Here is a 19,630-nt window from a genome sequence, read left to right on the forward strand (position 1 = left end):
TCAATTATGAGAAATGCTCATTGCCAGAGCTTCGGATAGACCAATGAGCAATCTAAAAAATTCCCTCTACTATGGAAAGTCATTTTTAGCGTGTGTGTATGGTCATCAAAACCTGGAAAAGTGAATAGGTAGTTGTGGTGGGGGGGGGGAGGAGTCTCAGATGGATATTGTGTGGAACTGTACAAGCTGTATATACAAATAGCCTTAAATTTCCCAGGTATACTCTGCATTAGATACCAATCAAGGCTTGCTCAGCCATATCGTAGCTAAAACGTGATGGTTAACTAATATAACTACTAGTTATGGAACACCTTGCCAGATGACCTTAGTTGCGCTAAAAGTCTCTCGTCGTTAAGAGAGGTGTTGTATATTGAATGGGAAATTAGATACTAATCTCTACCCCCCTCTCGAAACCTCCTTCTTTATCCATCTTAAGGACCATAGAGAGTAAGACAATCTGCAGGTGAAAATACAGTTTTTGAAGCATCAGGCACACTAACCCAACGCTCTCGTACCTACACAGAGAGCTTCTTGTCCTCTTCTGTAATAGCTGATACGCAAGTATACATCACTGTGTTATTTTTTCAAGCATCAGACTTCGCTAAACGAAACTTTAAAATGAATGTCTATACTAACTTTTTATCTTTACGGATTTTGCGTGTCGTTCCAGATTTTTTATCAGATCAAGATAAAGTTGACGAAAAGGGGGCTTTCCACTTCGAGAAACTACTAAATAGACCAAGATCCAATGACTGAGAAAGTGTATCTGCTACTCTTTTTTTGCAACTTCAAATTAATACACATCTGCCAAGCTCTGCTGAGATCGTTTATGCAGCAAAAACGACAAGCTGCTGGCATAAATTGAATCACTGCAGAAATGCTGAAATATTTAGTAACGACATCCCCATCAATGTAGCTTGCTCTTTTTCACCAAAATAAGGAATATTGGGAAGTTTCCTGTGTATGAACCAAGAGGATATTGGTTGAAATTTCCAAAATGGGAGACAAAATGTTGTGTGACAATTGGAGAGGTATAAACCTTATGCCAGTGCCGTGCAAACCATTGCCCTGTGTTATATTGCTTTGGTTACGAAATGCACTTGATATAAATCTGCAAGAACAGAACTGTGGTTTCTAGAATCGGTATATCAGGCTCTGGTTTAATATTTTACTGAAAATATTTGTCGAGAAATCAAAAGAGTGGACGATGATACAAAATTTCATTATGTTTGTATAAGGAACTTGAAACCTCTGTAATAGGATTACATGGTATGCTGAATTCCATGATATAATTTCATCAAGGTCATTTAGGCAAATATTTTTAGACTTATAACTTTTGGTGGGTAACTTTAAACTTAAATGAATTTCAAATATTTAGAAAAATCGTAAAAAGTCAATGCTTTTGATATATGTATTGATATATAGAATTACGGTTACTATTAGCACAAGTTGCTCCTTTCTACAATACATTACCATAAGTGTTTGATTTGACTGGTACAAAGGGGGGGGGGAGGTGGCTGGGAAACTCCCCCAAGGCGAGTCTGAATGTTTCATGTTTGTGATTAGATTCCTTCTGCTAGAATTACATGCTCAATTCAGCTATGTTGGTTAAATAGTAAAGCTCCAACTTCAACATTTTCGTTATTCACCTTAAAAAAAATTTACAAAAACAGTATTATGTCCCAACAGAGAACAGAGCTCGTAAGGTTGGGACAGTACAAAGACATAGAAAAAACATCAATATCTCATCATACTAATAATTCTAAAATTTAACACGGCAAAAAACAAAACAAAAATAAAAAAACACAAAAGGGAAGAATATGTAAATAACAAAATATCGGGCGGGAGGGGCGTGGGAGGCCATCCCAAACACGGGGACACAAAAACAAAACACACGAAGAAGAAGATCTAATAATTTAATATTCCATCATCAATGGTGAAAAAACAAACATTAGCAGACAATCTTCACTAATTGTTTTTCTTTTAATTTAGCTGAAATTTTGGGATGGATCAAACAGAATTTTGTCATTCAGCCTATAATTGTTTGCAATTGAGGGTATTTGGTACTGAAGAAGCATTTTTTTCTTTGGTGTTCTATTGTAACAAACTTTGTAACCTCTGACTTGTTATTGGAGTGTATATATATATATATATATATATATATATATATATATATATATATATATATACATATATATATATATATATATATATATATATATATATATATATATATATATATATATATATATATATATATATATATATATATATATATATATATATATATATATATTTATCCTTCAAAAGGTTAGTATTTCTTTTCCGAACTTTCGGTTCAGTAAAAATGAACTTTTGGTTTTGTCTTTTTGCTTTCTTTTCTACTGGCTTATCTCCTCCCCCCTCTCCGTCGTTTCTTAATTATTTTTAATTTTGTGTTGTTTTTTTATCAAGCGTCATGTATAATCAGTGTTGTCTTATAAAGTATTTAGCTGACAAGTGACCATGATGACAAAAAACTTGGTTTAGTATATAGCAATCCCCCTCCAACTCCTTGCTAACTGTGTATTTCTTTTTTAGCCCACAAAACAACAACTTTGCTGTTAGACGGTAAGCGCGTTCGCCTCCAAGTCTGGGACACTTCTGGTCAAGGAAGGTTTTGTACTGTTCTTAGGTCTTACTCACGAGGAGCACAGGGGGTGCTTTTGGTTTTCGATCTGACAAACAGATGGTCATTTGATGGTTTGGACCGGTGGTTGAAGGAGATTGAAAACGTAACCTTTTTATCTTTCTTAACCATGTTTAATGTACAGTAGCAAAAATTTTCATTTTAGAACAAAGCTTAAAATTCCTATTTTGAGCCTATTGTACGGAATTTTGATCTCCTAAATGCTTGTAAAAATTGAATTTGGTTGTTGTGAAACCTATTTGTGAAATCTTATGTTTTTTTGATGTTTTAAACTTCAAATTTTAAACTGTATGCTTATATTTTTTTTTACAGAACTACTATCCTCATGCTTGAAAACGCTGAATATAGTACTGCGACGCAACTGTACGTAATTACACTTTATTAACCATTTACACTACAAAAACAGAGTGATTATTTGTAAAAAAACAATCTTGTTTCTCAATTTTTTTTTTTGGGGGGGGGAGGGGCTTGTACAACGTCTCATGCAGGAAAACTAATCAACTGAAACTTAGTTTTTCCTTCTTTTTACTGGTTTAAATTATCTTATTCGTGTCTTTTTATGACATATACTAAAATTATAATATAATTGATTAACAAAGGTATCCATGGATTCGTCTTTTCTTTGCTGCACAGTACGTTTCTATCGTTTTTGTCTTGTCATCAAATAATATATTAAAACTTTCCATTTGTCTGTCGATTGTGTTATCTGAGCGGAGGCACTTATCCAGAATTTTCTTTTCGGGGGGGGGGATTAACCAGAAAATAAGTTTTGTTTGACAAATTGAACATGAAGTTCCCAGAGAGCCAAGAAAATTTTGGATTTAGGGAAGGAATTTCTTCCGGGTATGTCCCTGTATGAAGTAGTCTTCTTCTATATTTACCTAAAATATTTCAAATATGATTAGCCTTAGATGTTTTCTTAAAATTTTATCTTTTTTTCTTCAGCATGCACCTGGAGTGCCCAAAGTCCTTGTTGGAAATCGACTTCATTTAGAATTTCGAAGGGCAATTCAGATCGAGGAAGCAGAAACATATGCGAGACGGAATGGCATGTCTTATTTCGAAATTAGTCCGTTGTGCAATTATAATGTTATGGAAAGCTTTGGAGAGCTTGCTAGAAGAGCGCTACGAAGGAATGGTATGGAACGGTTATGGAGAGCACACCAGGGTGAGTAGTCTATACTTTACTAGTTTACGTTCTCCCTCACCCAGACTAGTAGTTTTGGGAGTCGTGGCTCGCACGATTCTATGACGGCAGTGTTCTCATCGAAATCTGTATCACTGAGACATACTTCTGGATTCTTGCGTAGGAACTGATGTAGACTATTGAAGCATCTTGTTCTCGGATGATCACATCGTTGTGTCCACCTGGTGGCCATGGGGTTGAAATTTAGGCAACGCAACAGGGTCTCCTTCCAACATTTTGAGAAGGTAGCCATAGCATTTCAGTGTACATAGCACAACTTCCAGGGAGAAAGGAATCTGCATTTTATGGAACATAAGGTTGGCATTGCTGATGAAATTGTAGCAGCAAAGTCTTTCTATCTTTTGAAGTCCTTTGGATTGAGTGGCATCCCGCTTCCCCATAGTCATGGTGGTTATTCGCCAAGTTTCTTTGCTGTACGTTAAGACTGAGTCTACGGATGCATTAAATGTCAGCATCTTTTTTGTGTGGCTGACAGCAGAGTTGTTCCAAATTTTATTGAGTCTTGCTAGGAAGGAAGTTTCCTTGGAGATTTGTGCATTGACTTTACTCTTGACTGATCCATCACTTCACAGAATGAAGCCAAGGTGTGTGAAGTCTCTTACAGCTGCTAATCGATTTTGGCATACTTTAATTGCAGGAGGGGGTCGTTGAGATGAATGCGGATCAATAATCACGATTTTTGTTTTACTCCAGCTGATATTGAGCCTAACTTTACGAACTTATTTTCTCATGACTCAGCACTGCACTAGGTTCTTTGAGGGTATTTGCTATGAGTGCCTAGTCACTGGTAAAGTCAACATTGCTCAGAAGTCTGTCACCAGGCTTCAGGCCAAAGTTCAGTTGGGTAGTCATCCTCATCATCACATAGCCAATGATGCAACTAAACAGTTCAGGATCTTCAGCACGTCCCTGCTGAACTCTTGTATAAATAATGAATGGTTGGCTATGTTTCCTGTTGACTTGTACACAGTTGTATATTTGTTCATACAGTCTCTGATAAAGAGAGCAGTACTTCTGGGGCAGTATGTATATGTAATACAGTATATACAGCATTTAGGTGAATTGTTTGCGGTTTGATGCTAAATGCATAACTTATATTTTTTAAGTTTGTTTTTTAAGCTTAGATAACACTCTTGCGCATGGCCTCTCCTTAGCTGATTGCTATAACTAAAAAATAGTTGTGTCATCCAATTCTCGCCATATATACAATACTAGCCATAATTTCGTTTCCATACTAATAATGGCCATAACTTATTGTAATGCTAGACGGTATTAGCCATAGTTTAGTTCATAATAGCCATAATTTATTACGACTAATAGTCATTATACGAGTAGCCTTGGTTTTTTGCAATATGGGAGGGAAGTAGTCATAATTTTGTTTAAATTGGTCATAAGCTATACAATATAACTAATATTGCAGCACAGGAGAGAGGGTGTCCGTAATTTGGTTTGTAGTAGCCATAATTTACTTTAAATGATAGCCATGATAATAGTAGCCATAATTTCGCAGTTGTGGTAATAAAAACCATATTTTTGTGCAATCTAGGAAGGAAGTAGCTACAATTTCTTTTTTCATAATAGCCGTAATTTATTGCAACATACTTGGGAAGTAGCCATAGTTTTGCTCATAGTAGCCACATTTTGTTGTATCTAATAGCCATGATAAAAGCAGTCATAAATTGCAGCCACAATAACCATCTTTTACCAGCTTTAAGGTGCCTCCCTTAAATTTGGAAATTTTGAAGCTATTTGCCAGCTTTAAGAGGCCTCCCCCAGGCCACTCAGCATGTGCCTAGTTGGCGATAGGGGAACGACCTACAGATATGTAGGGTACCTCCATAGAAGGTGCGGACCGAGAGGGGCCTTGTCCCTGGCCGGGACCATAAATACAGGTGTAGGAGGAAGAAGACCCTTCAAATGTACACTCAACAGGGTTCACCGGCGTGTCGACACGTCCCTTGAGTTGCAAACCTTCTTCTAGTAATGGGTTAAATTGCATGGTGACGGAGAAAACCATCTTGGGAGGATTCTCTATAGGAGGACAACTATGGCAGGGCGTAAGATCCATATCAATGGGCAACGGCCTCTGCTTTAACATCATAGGCGGTACCCAATCAATGTCCCCCCTCCCGATGGACACATATATAGCCCCAATTATATATTTGTTTGTCGTTCTTTCATTGATTAACTCATTGTTAAACCGGTTACGTTATGTAGACTAGATATCCAGTTGAGCATGGGTGGTAGTTCTGAGTATTGTGCATAATATTAGGATTAAAAACACAATTTTAAATGAATTAAGATGTGAATAATAATAGAAAGTAACATGATGATCTAATTAATGTCGATATTCTGCATTTTTAAATTAAAAATTACCTTTTTTTTTAGTTTCATTGTCTATGTGTCCTAATGATACATATGGTAACATCAGTCCTGGGGTAAATTTTTACAAACGCATCTTTGACCATAAAAAGAGCATAACATTAGAAATCCAAACATGCCTCTTTTTGTTCTAGCATGTCTCCTTCTGGAAAGCCGCCTTTCTGCAACTTTATCCATTTATCATGTCCAGTAAAAAAAATGTCTTTTTTAACCTATTCACGAATGGTAACTCTCTTGAGGGCTTTGCTGATTCTAGGTGGAAGCAAAGGTGGACGCTAAGCTTGTAAATTGCCACAGCGGTGTTGGCGTTGCAAGCAAGGATGCTCCTCTTTCCGTTCCTGGGCAGTAGAGCAAACCCGCCAGCACACCTCATAGCGGTGAGAGGGTCTAAACGTCTCCTAGCTTCGCGCCAAGCGAAGTGACGGCTAACGTGCTCCAGGTGACCCGTAGGACTGGGGCCCCTGCGGTTAATCATACCCAAGAAACATTAAGAATTATGTCGAATACGTCTAATATGAGAGCGAATTTGTCTATGGCATTCCCGGCTTTAAGCGATATGTCGAAGCTGACGACCTCGTCGAAAAGTGAGCTAGCTACCATTTTATCAAGGATACAAGACCTGAATATCGGCTGCTGGAACCTCGTTTCCTTGTTTCTCGTCGCTGGAAGTCAATGATTGAAGACTCCAGAGTATACAGAGGGGCGGACACTGGATCAAAAAGTGGATCCGACCATTTTTACTAAAATCAAAAGTTAGATTCAGACTCAGCCCCAAAAAAATATCTGCATCTAGACGCATCCTAGACATAGAGAAACACAAACTCCCTGAAATTAAAGAGACATTTATGCTCGAACTCACAAACTGTTTTACGGCGTTGTAAGATAATGACCGAGAATTTAGGACCAATCAAGCAATTTCTGAGACCGAGACAAGAGCCATGACTGAGCAAGAAAATTTTAACCTATCGCTAAATACAAAAAAGTGCTGGAACAAGTTCTGAAATCAAGTGAAAGAGGCAGTTACAGAAATTCTCGGAGTAAGGGACAAAAACCCAAAAGATGGATTTCACAGAAGACAATAGAACTCTCTTTAAGGAAGAAACCAATGACTGATAGACACTCTGCTTCTTTTAAAGCACTCCGCAAAGAATGTCACAAATCTGCTAAGGCAGATAAACAAGCATATTGGTCTAATGTAGCCTATGAAATGGAAATAGCTACCGCACGCAATGATTCACGGAAACTATCAGCTCCTAGCCGAATCAACCGAGAAGCAAAAGAAGCAAAGATCTACCCCCACGCTACTTAGTAAGGACAACAAGCTCCTCACGAGCAAAGAAGATCGTGTTGAACGCTGGCGTACTCACTTCCAGGAGCTTCTTCACCCACCAGAAAATGACCACATCAGCCCATTCCATCCCACAACAGTTCTGAGCCACCATCCATGTATGAAGATTGCAATATCGCCCCTCCAAGCAGAAAAAAATTATCCATCCCATAAAACTATTGAAAAATAATAAAAGACCTGGCATTGACGAATTACCAGCTGAACTTCTCAAGGCCCTTCCAGAAGCGGCTATCAATGAGCTCCACAACTTACTTATGGGTGTCTGGGTTAATGAATACATTCCTGAAGAGTGGAGGACCTCTGTAATAATTCCTGTATTTAAGAAAGGGGATCAAGCCTATTGTACAAATTATAGAGGAATTTCCCTGATACCAATTTCTGAAATTTTTTTTACAATAATAGTATTAAATAGGTTCAGAAATATAAGGAACGATCGGACGAGGCCAAATTAAGCAGGATCCAGACCTGGTATGGGATGCTACGATAACATTTTTAGCCTGAGACAGATCCTGGAACACCGCCTTATACACCAGTAGGAAACAACACAAGTCTTTATCGACTTTTTAACGGCATTTGATTCGGTGAAGAGAAACGCTATCTGGGATGCGACGAGGGATGATGGAGTACCGGAAAAAATTGTCCGTTTAATTAAGGCTTATTACGAGGGAACGAGGGCATTTGTAAGAGCAGACGGAGAAATCTCTAAAGGACTATCAATTGACGAAGGAGTGCGACAGGGTTGTGCCCTATCGCCCATCTTATTTAACTTTGTTATTGACCAGATCATGAAGACCCTTGACAAATACAAAGATTGGCAATCAGTCCAACACTATCAATAACAGATCTTGATTACGCCGATAATGTAGATATCTTGGCTGAGTCTGTAACAGAAGCGCAGCTCATGATAGACGACATTGCTGCTAGATCCCTTGATACCAGACTAAAGATCAGCCAATCGAAAACAAAATCAATGCGCACCTCTGGGCTAGATGAAATTCTGATCGCATTAAATGGCGTCCCAATCGAAGAGGTCCATAATTTATAATATCTAGGTTCCCTAATAAATTCTAAGGGCGAATCTCTAAATAAAATACAAACCTGCATCCCCGCAGCTTGGGTAGCATTCATTCAGCTTCGTAAGTGTCTCTGGCTACGAAATGAAATCTCCCTTCGAACAAAGCTCCGGATATATAACCCGTTGGTCCTCTCTGTACTTCTTTATAGTTGCGAAACGTGTCCCCTCAATGCTGGTGAAGCTATTGACCTGAACGTCTTCCTCCACAAGTGTCTGAGCTGTATTCTTTGCCTGCGTCTCTCTGACCGCGTCTCTAATGATGTCATCAAAAGAAAATGTGGTGATATACCACTTGTCTCAGATGTTGTCAAAACGAGACGTCCACGGTGGTTCGGGCATATACTGCGCCGACCGGATGACTCGTTAAGCAAACAGTACTTGAAATACCAACCCCTTACGCACTGGAAGAAGAAGCCCGGAGGACAGAAAAAGACATGGTTATCGACAGCTAGAGCTGACCTCAAGCCAATGGGAGGTTTCAAGAAGGACGGGCATCGCTCGAATAGACAATGGATTCAGTTGATTGAGCCAATCGCACTTGAAAGAGAACGACGGAGGGACGCTTGTCGGCAAATTCTGGATGCCACGTTGGGCCTGGACAAGACTCGAAAGTGACCCAAGCACAAGTACGAGTAAGTATTTCCATTAATGTTAATAGTAAAATTTTATCAAGAAAACAGATTTATAAGACTTCAAAAAAGAGCCTGAACCCCTAGAAATTGGTGTGGGATCAAATGAAAAATTGAACCATTGAAATCATCATGGTCTGAAACCCTATTCGGAAAAGCTACAGCCCCCACCTGATATGTTGATATAATTAAATGGATCTTGATTTAATTTTGTGTATCTCGATTTGTTTGTGTATGTCGTCTGTTTAAGTTAAAAGAATCAAATACTGTAATTCTTATCTTTTCTTATTTTCTATTTATTTTTTTTTTTGCTCAGAGATTGTTTTTTATATAATGCTTCTTTTTTTCTAGTGCCCACACTTCAAGAGCTCTGTTGTCGAGCCATTGTAAGTTCAACATCCGTTTATGGCATTGACAAATTGCCTCTACCAAGCTCAATAAGAACTCATCTTAGATCCTACGCAGTGGCGACAGCACATTCTCGTGTGAAATCAAAATCGAAATCCTTCAGAAAAAAGAAAAGTATTCTAAGTCCATTTAATCAGACTTGTGTTGGCAAAAAGAAAATGTGCTCTCTAATGTGATTTCAGTCAGTGTTTATTGTGTTCAGAGACGAAATTGAGATGTACTCTCCAGGGACGTACCGAGGAGGAGGAGGACTTTGGGGCCAATTCTGCCCGAATTTGTGGTCATTTTTCTATTCAAATTATCAAATATTTATTTTATTACCCCTCGCCCTCCCCAACCCCCTCGAACAAAAACAACTCTGTACGTGCCTGGTTTTTGTAGGAATTGTAAATTGTGAGATACGAGTAAGTTGTATTTATATATTGATTCAGTAGAGTTTTAGTTGAGTAATGCCTTTTTTTTGGTCATCGAAATACTTAAGCGTTCCTCCACTATTAAAAAAAAAGAAAAAAAAAGATTTGGTCCGAGATATTGCAATCACATTGTGTGACAGTAGCATTCTCATTGGAAAAACAAACGTCTTATATAATCTATTAAATAAGTGTTGTCAATTAAATCAAATAATTAAATCAGATTGAATAATTAATTAAAGTTGTTAACGTTTAATAACTATAATCATTTAAATGATAAATATTAATTAAATTAAACAATCAAATAAATTATATAACTATAATCAATTAATGGCCTTAAATGTCGATTTCTGTTGAAAGATAGTCAATTTTGTCGTGCGAAAACCAACCAAAATTTTTAATCAACTAAATAAAATTATACAAAATAAAATCAACAAATTAGCAGAAGAAGCAAAAAAATCATCAAAAAGATGGATAAAAAAGTTAAGCAAATAAAATTGTGAAAATGACAAAGGAAAATAAAAACGTGGCTATGCGATGAGCTTGATAAGACCCTGATAAGGCCTTAAAGACTGAAGTAAGACCTATAGAAAAAAAATTCATCTCTGTACAACTCATCTTGTAGTCTCCAAACGACATGATAATATCAGTTGCGGTAAAATTCTGGTTAATTGACTTCTTGCTATCTCGGAAAGGGTTTAGGTTAGGAAAATGAAACTTTCAGGGATGAGTCTACCGGATAAAGTATGTCCCGGGAGGGTATTTTAAAGAACCCACCTCCGATCCTTCTCCCTATAGAGGGCCCTGAAATTTGCCTACATGTCAGGTTATTAACCTATTAGTTATTAACAGGTTATTAGTACCTATTGAAATTTTGATAAAACAACATTTTACCCTAATTTTCAGGTACTGGTTGCTTTTTCTCTACCTGTTGTTTGAGTAGAATTTTGAGCCATATCAATGTTTTTTTTTTCAAAATTTAGGAAATGTATTTGCATATCTTTAAAACCTTATAAAATGGAGTTGAGCAAAGTTATGAAGTTGAAAACAATTTTGTTGTACTTCAATTAAGCAGAAGATCTATTTTGCAAGGTTTCACTTTTAGAGCAAACACATTTTAAAGGTCATCAAAGGCCAGGGCCCTCTAGAGGGAGAAGGATTGGAGGTAGTTGCTTCAAAATACCTTCCTGGGACATACTTTAGTCTGTAGATTCATCCCTGAAAGTTTCATTTTTCTAACCTAAACCCTTTCTGGGATAGCAAGAAGTCAATTAACCAGAATTTTACCTCAGTTGGTTTAGTTATTGCGGAGCTATTTGCAGAGTGAGCCGAAACTTTCATAGTGCTGGAAATGGGGCAAGAGGCGTAAAATTCTGTGTTGACGAGTGGAGGTGAGGGGGGCAAATTAATTCCATCTCCAATCCGCTTAAGAGCTTTTGCAGTATTAGCCCAAGTAGAACTTAGAACTGTTTTATAATGAAGTAGTGAGGTAAATTGAAGGCAGTATGTGCTCCCTGTTTATCGAAATAGTGTATCAGAAATACGTTGGGCACGGTTTGGTGGATCGATTTGAGACTGTTGGGTATTTTCCTTTTGCGACATCCACCGTGGGGTTTGGGCTGGTATGAGTGAGTGAAAGAGATCAAGAATCTTATCAGTTATTCCTATAAACATTCTTCATAAAAAAAAAAAAATCCCGAATACCTATTTAAATGGTATTCATTTGTACCGTTATTCCGGTATTCAGTTTCTTTAGCGGTATGCGGTAATCAGAGTTACATCAATATATTTTTTCATTCATTATTTGCTAACAGCAGAGCTTGCCAAACGACATAGCTCATTTGTGAGGGTTGGAAACCTATTGACTGCATAACGAAAAATGATCGCTTCAAATACCCGTTGTATAACGCTAAGCAAGTGTTTTCAGAGCTGAAATCAGTGTGCCGAACATATTAGATTCTACAGGTAAACGAAAAATAAAATTTTGCTTGTTGGAATGTGGTTGCCTAGACTTTAAAAAGTATAACCGTTTCTTTTTGTTTTTATTTTTTTTACTTGAAAGATTTGCAAGCTAAAAACTTGATTTCTGCTCCTTCCCCCTTATATCCACCATTGGCCCTGAGTTACTTGCTGACTAAAAAATAGCCTATTATAAAACTTCCAACAACTTAAAAGATTAAATATAAGCTTCAGAGAATACTATAAAGCCCAGTCTTAATTGTTTTAATAAGGGTTATAAGTAGTAATTACCTTGGGAAGCTTCTTCATAAATTTTGCTGGGCAGATTTTGCTGTGTCTTAATTCATTTATAAGAAGATTAGAAGAGACCAGATCTTGCTTTCCTTTATTTGCCTTTTATTATCCTTTATTATTCCTTTTATTTAAAAGTGTTATATAAGTGTTACAGAGTCTGCTGTTGAATAGGTGGTATATTGTAAATAATAGCGGTATTTCCTTTTTGATTTTGAAAGAAGAATTTCTGATTTGTGTAAAAATAGTAGAATACTCGATTTGGTTGATATTTTACTCCGTAAAGGGTAATATTATTCTAAATACTATGTTTTTGTTTTTCAAATTGGTTCCATAAAGGTGTATCATTTAGTACCATCAACTCTAAGCAGGATTTTGGCCATGAGAAGTTGTCCGAGCTGCGTTTTTGTTCCGTTTTTTACTTTTTTGTTCCCTCTCCGAAACAAATCATTCTGTATATGACCATTATGCATATACAGGCAGCCATTGATGGCGTATTTTGCCCTGATGTCTTTGCCCAACGGCCTTGACGTATGATCATTCACGTTTTTTCATATATGCTTCTTCATGTGTTCATTCGGTGGCTCGATCATTCGGTCCCTCGATCATAGAAACAACACAGTTGAATTTTGGAACTGATTCTATTAAAAATTATGGTTATGGGTTTAAAACCAGAAGATTTGGAGTTTTATTGTGTTCTAACTTATGTGTCATTAAATCAACTTGGGAGAATTTTCAGGGCAGTTTAAAAAAGAAAAAATCAAAAAATTATTGCAAAATTACCCCAGCTTTGAGGGAATATTTAATACTACTGTATATTTATGTATTTTCGTTTTTTATTGTATATTAATTATATAAAAGACATCTAAAGGTTTTTAACATAAAACTTATTTCTCCAACTCCAAAGATTAGGTTTATTACCTGTTTTAATCAAGAAAAGGATGCATATTTAATCGCTAAATTTTCTTAGTACTGGAATATACCCTGACGGCCAACGAAATATTAAGATATTTCATAAATTTCATCCAACTTGCATTCTTCTGTCGTTTAACTTTTGTGATACACCCTTGAACAGCTGGATATGTCAATGCCATAGAGACACGATTTTTTGCATTAATCAATATGCTCTGGAGTTTTCAGCCCAGTTTTATTGAAAAGCAGCCCTTAAAATAAAACATTGGAGACTATTATTTACAAAAGAAAAATCTAAGCAAAATAAATTGACATCGTTTTGGGTTATTGATAGTTTTCACTTATCCCATGTTAAAATTTAGGTGAAATATGTACGTATGAAGTCAATGTTGGAACTTTTTCATTTTCCTTATTTCAAATTTTGCATAGTCCAGGTTTTTTCAAAAATAGTGTCTGAAAGTAAAATGTTATAGTATTTTTTTGCAGCTCTTTGAAGCAACCCATATTTAAAAAGTTTTCCAAATATTTAGTTAGTCCCTGTGAAATCGGAAATATAATTGTAAGATTCTACGCAAAAAATATTATAAAAATGTCAGGACTTTTCTCGTTTGTCAAAGCTCCATTTTGTATTTGTAGCATCTAGTGAAAGGGGTATGTTAGTCCTGCAAAGCCCTTATATAACTTCTAATCCAAGGTCGTGATTGTGATGTGGATGCAGTTATACTGCTCATAAAGCAAGTCAGTTTTATAAAGCAGTTCAATGCGAAAGCCCCTCAAAATAGAGGACTTTCATCTATAGAGTTAGTAAATTATTAGCACGTTATTTTATTTGAAAGCAGTTTGACCAACTCAATGGTCAAACAGATTCTCATTAAGCTACGCCTTAGTTAGTGTCGTAGGGGTTATAAGAATTCTTCGCCTTAGAAAGCTTATTCACAAATTTTGGAGAGTGGATTTTGGTGTATAAGGCGATTAGAAGAGATCACATCTTACTTTCCTTTATTATTCCTCTTGTTGCAAAGATTAAGCCTCGTGTTTCACATAATGCTATAAATCCCTGTCCTAATTTCTGTAATAAGGGCTGTAAGGGTTTTACACCTTAGGAATCTTATTCACAAAAAAGGCGCTTTAGTGCTACTAGCGCTATGGCACAGAAATGAAGGGTTTTTATTACCGTTATTTGTCAATGTAGCTAAGCTACAACACGAAAAACAAATAGGTGGCACCTAACATCCTTTTTGGGTTATCTTTGCCGGCGATAAACGTCGTCATGTGCATACCTTACGTCTGACATTGTTGGCAGAAATTCATGCTTCTTCTTTTTTCTGTTTTTGAAGCTGCGTTGAGTGGTGTAACCAGGGTTGAGTGGGGGTCCAGGATTTTTTTTTTCAGAAGGGGATTTACAGAAGTTTTTTTTCGGGAGGGGTTACAAAAAACTACAATATGTATCATTTTTTAATGTGTATTTTTTACGTTTTTACGAGTCTGATTAATAATTCGGGGGGGGGGGGGTCAAATCCCCCTGGATACGGCCTTCGGTGTAACATACATTTTTAAAATATAATTATATTTGTATATTATTTGTTTAATTTAATTATATTTGTTTAAAATATAATTATATATACATTGTAAAATTCCATGCAAACCTTTTTCATGTTTCTCTGGGCCTTTGTATTTTTTTAAATTTATAAAGGGTTTTGGGAGACAAAGCATCCCTGCTGGAAAGCACCTCTGCTGGAAAATACCCCTTCTGAAATTTTCCTTCGAGGCAGTGATCATGGCAGGGTGGTATTATTTGACCGGTACCTATATCTAACAATAAGCATTTTAATTTCTGAAAATTTGATAAATACTGTTGAAATTCAAGTTAGAATGGCTGGTAAGTGCAGGGCATGGTGCTTATCAAGTAATTGATGGGGCTACGAATCTTTTCATATATAAGCAAACGCAAAATACATTTTGAATAATCTTCTCCACTGCCGATTAATCAGTTGCTTTCTGGACAAACTCTCTTCAATGTTTTAAATACAAGTAGGTGAGCTCGGGACATAATATTTCTCAGGACAAGGACATCATGCTCTCAGGATCCCAAGACATAATATTTGACTTGAAAGTTTCATTTACCCGACATTGACGCAAATTCAGGAAAACTTAAAACTCATTTAAACTATTTTTAAATGAAAATACAAGAATTATTTTTCAAGATCAGAGGGATAAATGTTTTTTTGTCGAAAAAAAAAAAATGATAATTGAAGCAAATTATTTTTTTATAGTCTAAATTGGAGGGGGGAAGAATAACACTTTAGGGAACTGGGGTTGTCCCCCTTTTCCCAAAAGGTGCCCCTGTCACCTGACTGTTAGTTCCTTAGATATGAAAGCTTTTCTGAAAGTGATTGCTTACACAGTTTTTGTTACGGTAAAATCAAAACCAGCAGTTTATTCACTTCTTCAGTGGGGGGGGGGGTCACAACTAAATCTTTAAAAACGCATCAAAAATTTGTTTATATGCACTTTTGTCATGTTTTTGGGGGGAGTGGGTCAAACTTCCTAATCCCTCCCCGTCCGTGGATATGGCCTTGTTTGTGCTACAAAAAATTAACGAATACAATCTTGAAAACACTGGGTTTATGGCCAGCAAGAGGAGAAAAAAGTACAATCAAGCGAACATGTCTGTATATAACAAGCATTCCTCAACGGTGATGCAGAAAAAACCTCAACAATGGCAACATTATGGAAGATATCTAAAAAGATTAAAGAAATAAGATCTAAGTAATATATGCAATAGCTACTCCATGAAGAATAATAACAGAAATAGAATACTGGTTATAAACCAGTTGTTTTTTGAGATTGTCTTCTTTCGCTTTATCGTGGTAGGCCAATGTGGCTTCATATATTTTATAATTTTATAGTAATTTGATTTGACAAATGAGTAGTTCAATTGTAGGTTATTTTTTTCTTTTTCTTCCATGCATCACTTCTAATGAGACCTTGCATTTATTTATACATAAGCCTTTTCTTGATTGACATCATTCACCCTGTTAGCAGCAGGATTAAATCGGACAGCCAATCATAGCTTTGAAATTTTAGAAGGCTGTCCAGTCATAGCCGGCTGTTCAAAAATGATCCACCTAAAAAAAGAATGTTGCAGATAGGGTGAATTATGTCAATCAAGACCATGCTTTAAAGCCTTGAACACACCATTGTATATAAATGATTACGATAACGTCCTTGATTCGTTGTATCCTTCGCGTATATAACGTTAAAACAAGAAATTGAAGGGCAATTTATATTATGGGTGCATTCCAGATGCCAATTATCTTTAATCACAATTAATTGTTCGTTATAATCTTCATCCCGAAGTAACCCATACATTTAAATTTATCCCCTTGCTTATAATAAGAGGTTAATATTTGGTCCTTTCTGCATTTATGGACTACTCGGACAAATATTTTCTACTGTCTGGAATCTTGGGAAACAAATAAATAATCAATTATAAATGATGATGATTGTGTTCTACAACGCCCCTTTTGTGTTGTTGTGCTCCTGTCAGGGTACGTTTTATTTGATTATTTTCAATTTTAAGTTGCATATTCTGAGCAGCTTTTTAACTTGTATTCGTGAGCTTATTTAAAAAATAAAGAGATTGGCGTAGTGAATGTGATTTTTAATTTTAGATCAATTAAAATACGATGATCAAGCTAAGACAGTTAGTCTGAGTGAGAGGTAAACTTATTATAACCTATTAAGATCTGTATAAAATAATTCTTTTGGCTTATTGATGATCATCCACTTTAGGGTAACTTCCATAAAATGGAAGTTATATATATATATATATATATATATATATATATATATATATATATATATATATATATATATATATATAGCTTAAATGGAAGCTCCACTCCTTTAAAATTTGTAGCATTATTACCAGTGGAGTCAATTCTCAAAAGTCAGAAGAAGAGGGTTAACGTATTTTTCAATATCCGGGGGGGCTAAACTGATCGTTTTTTCCATGGAAACACAAAAGGCATTTTCAGCGAAAATATTCTCCCAAAAAAGTGTTTTTCCAATGCTAGGTGTAGCATGTAAAACTGTGTGTGAATAGTCAGTTGTAACCAACCCACCAATTTGAAACAAGTTTACATTGCGGACCAGTACAAGAGGTCTATCCTATTTACTCAACGTGAAACGCTGTTACGCTTTTTCAAGTCGACTCCCTGTGCTTGTTATCCTTCTTGAATTTACTTAATTCATATTATATGATGTATTTATTTTATGGAAGTTAGAAATTAATCATCTATGTCTCTTCATTTTGACTAAGCTTCAATATTGGTTCTGTGGGTGAAAAACCCCTTTTATGTTATTAAATCTTTGTAGCATAAAAATTCACATTCATATGTTTACTGACACAATTAGTGGAAAGGTACAAAGGGGTGGGAACATCATGATTGCCATCAGGAAATTTCTCAGATGGGAAGGGACAAATGTTACCGGTGGGTCCTCGTGTAGATGGGGGTAGGGGCTATGCCTGAAACCTCAAAACGTTAATTTTTACTCTGAATGTTTTGATTCAGTAATAAAAATATTTGACAGAGATCGATATTAGACAATTCAAACATTATGCAATTAGCTTGTATAAAGCTTTAGTCACTTTCCAACCTAAAAAATAAAAAGCTAGGTTCATAAGGCAAGATTTTCGACAATTCAATTTTATTTACATACATTTTTTACTGAGATCAAAATGTGTGGAAGGCACTGGAAAAAAATCTTGGGAATTTGGCACTTTGACAACCTAAAAAGTAAGAATTTTTTTTTTTAGCTGTGGTTTTTTCTGTTTGAAGCATCCCTTAAAGACAAATCCTTCTAAGATGGCATAATGAAGTCTAAAATAATGATACTAGCAAGTTGTATATTAATCTTAGGCTTCCCGGTTATACCTGGACTGCCTTGCTTTTAGAGTCAAAACAAAACATCGAAATTTTTTGTTTTATTATTTTTAAGTCTTGGTACAAGATGATTCTATCCGTAGATAGGGGATATGACGGGAAGGGGGTTGAATATTAATCCAAAATACCCTAGGAAATCATGGGAAAAAATGAGAACGAGAATTCGGTTTGAAGGATTTGACCCCCCCCCCTTTTAGAAGAATCTTGTTAATTCCATCTACTTTAGATTTTTGTAGATGCAATTGTACACAGAAGAAAGTATAGGCTTAAATGTTCATAGACAAAGATTTAGGGGAAAGGATTTAGAGGATTCTTCCAAATACGGAAATGGTTCTGATACTGCAAAATGCATTTTATTTTTGGACCCGGCCAAAGATCTATACTGTTTAGTTGTCTAAGTTTAGGCAAAACACTGTTTTAAGTTATGGTTCACGTAGGAAATAGCAACAAATATCGTGTTTAAAAAAGAGTTATGAAAAATACGTGCCGTAAATTCGGTGATCTCGCAGACTATGCAACAGGATACAAACTACAGATGGCGAATTGAGCTCAAAATCAGCTTCTTTTTTGCTGGAATGCATTAATTTTGGACAGCAGTTAGGCCCATTTAACGTCCTTCCTATGAGATTTTGTTAGGGAAAAAAGCAGGTAGTAACAATAACCAGGTGCTTGAACAAGACTGAATTCTTATTCTCGCAAGACACAGGTTTTATGGTTTTTATTATAATTATTTCTAATATGGTGACACCAATATTAATCTGTCTCCAATTAATATTGTAATTAATTATAATATGCCTGTAGAGTATATTGTCATCTTGTATATAATTTCGGTAAATGTTTACTTTCGTTCCAAGTGCATATTACTGCATATAGAAAAAATTCTGATGATCGCATATTGTTTCTTTATCATTATCAGAGAAGTGCATTCTTTTTTTAGGCTTCTGAAATCCCCCTCCAATAAGACTAAAAATGCGTAAAGTGGGCTTGCTTACAGATAACATTACCTATATAGCAAAGCATATTAGTCCATGAGCCACGCGGGCAGCAGGGCGAGGTCTGTATTCTATATTTTTTCAACAAAGAGTGATAAAACTAAAAAAAGGAAAAAACTCTAAAAAAAAATGGCCTCTTGTATGGGATTGGTAGGATTTATTCAGGTTGAGGCGACTAGATATGTCATTGGAGAGATTTTGAGTAAGCACCATGTCCCCTCGTTTGCGGCAGTACACCAGAGTAGGTAGTTAGAGTTTTTTTCTGTGTCTTTCATCGTAGGGAGGTCTTCCAGCCCATCTATAACCTTGGTGGCACGCCCCTGCACGCCCTCAAGAAGTCCCGTGTTGTCTTTATATTGGGGAGCAGCTATGCAGTTTC

General features: G+C 36.1%; 1 protein-coding gene across 3 annotated transcripts in view; it reads left to right on the plus strand.

Moving 5' to 3' along the window:
- LOC136040087 (ras-related protein Rab-40C-like) overlaps nt 1-16,776 on the plus strand; it is a 41,791-nt gene extending 25,015 nt beyond the window's left edge. For all 3 annotated transcript variants that reach the window (XM_065724165.1, XM_065724164.1, XM_065724163.1), the window contains exons 3-5: nt 2,581-2,774; nt 3,635-3,857; nt 9,682-16,776. In XM_065724165.1, the coding sequence (XP_065580237.1) occupies nt 2,581-2,774; nt 3,635-3,857; nt 9,682-9,914 (650 nt within the window). In that variant the 3' untranslated portion in view covers nt 9,915-16,776. The remainder of the gene's footprint in view (nt 1-2,580; nt 2,775-3,634; nt 3,858-9,681) is intronic.
- The last annotated feature ends 2,854 nt before the right edge of the window (nt 16,777-19,630 follow it).

The sequence above is a fragment of the Artemia franciscana genome, chromosome 20, assembly GCF_032884065.1.
Source record: "Artemia franciscana chromosome 20, ASM3288406v1, whole genome shotgun sequence".
In the NCBI taxonomy this organism is placed as follows: Eukaryota; Metazoa; Arthropoda; class Branchiopoda; order Anostraca; family Artemiidae; genus Artemia; species Artemia franciscana.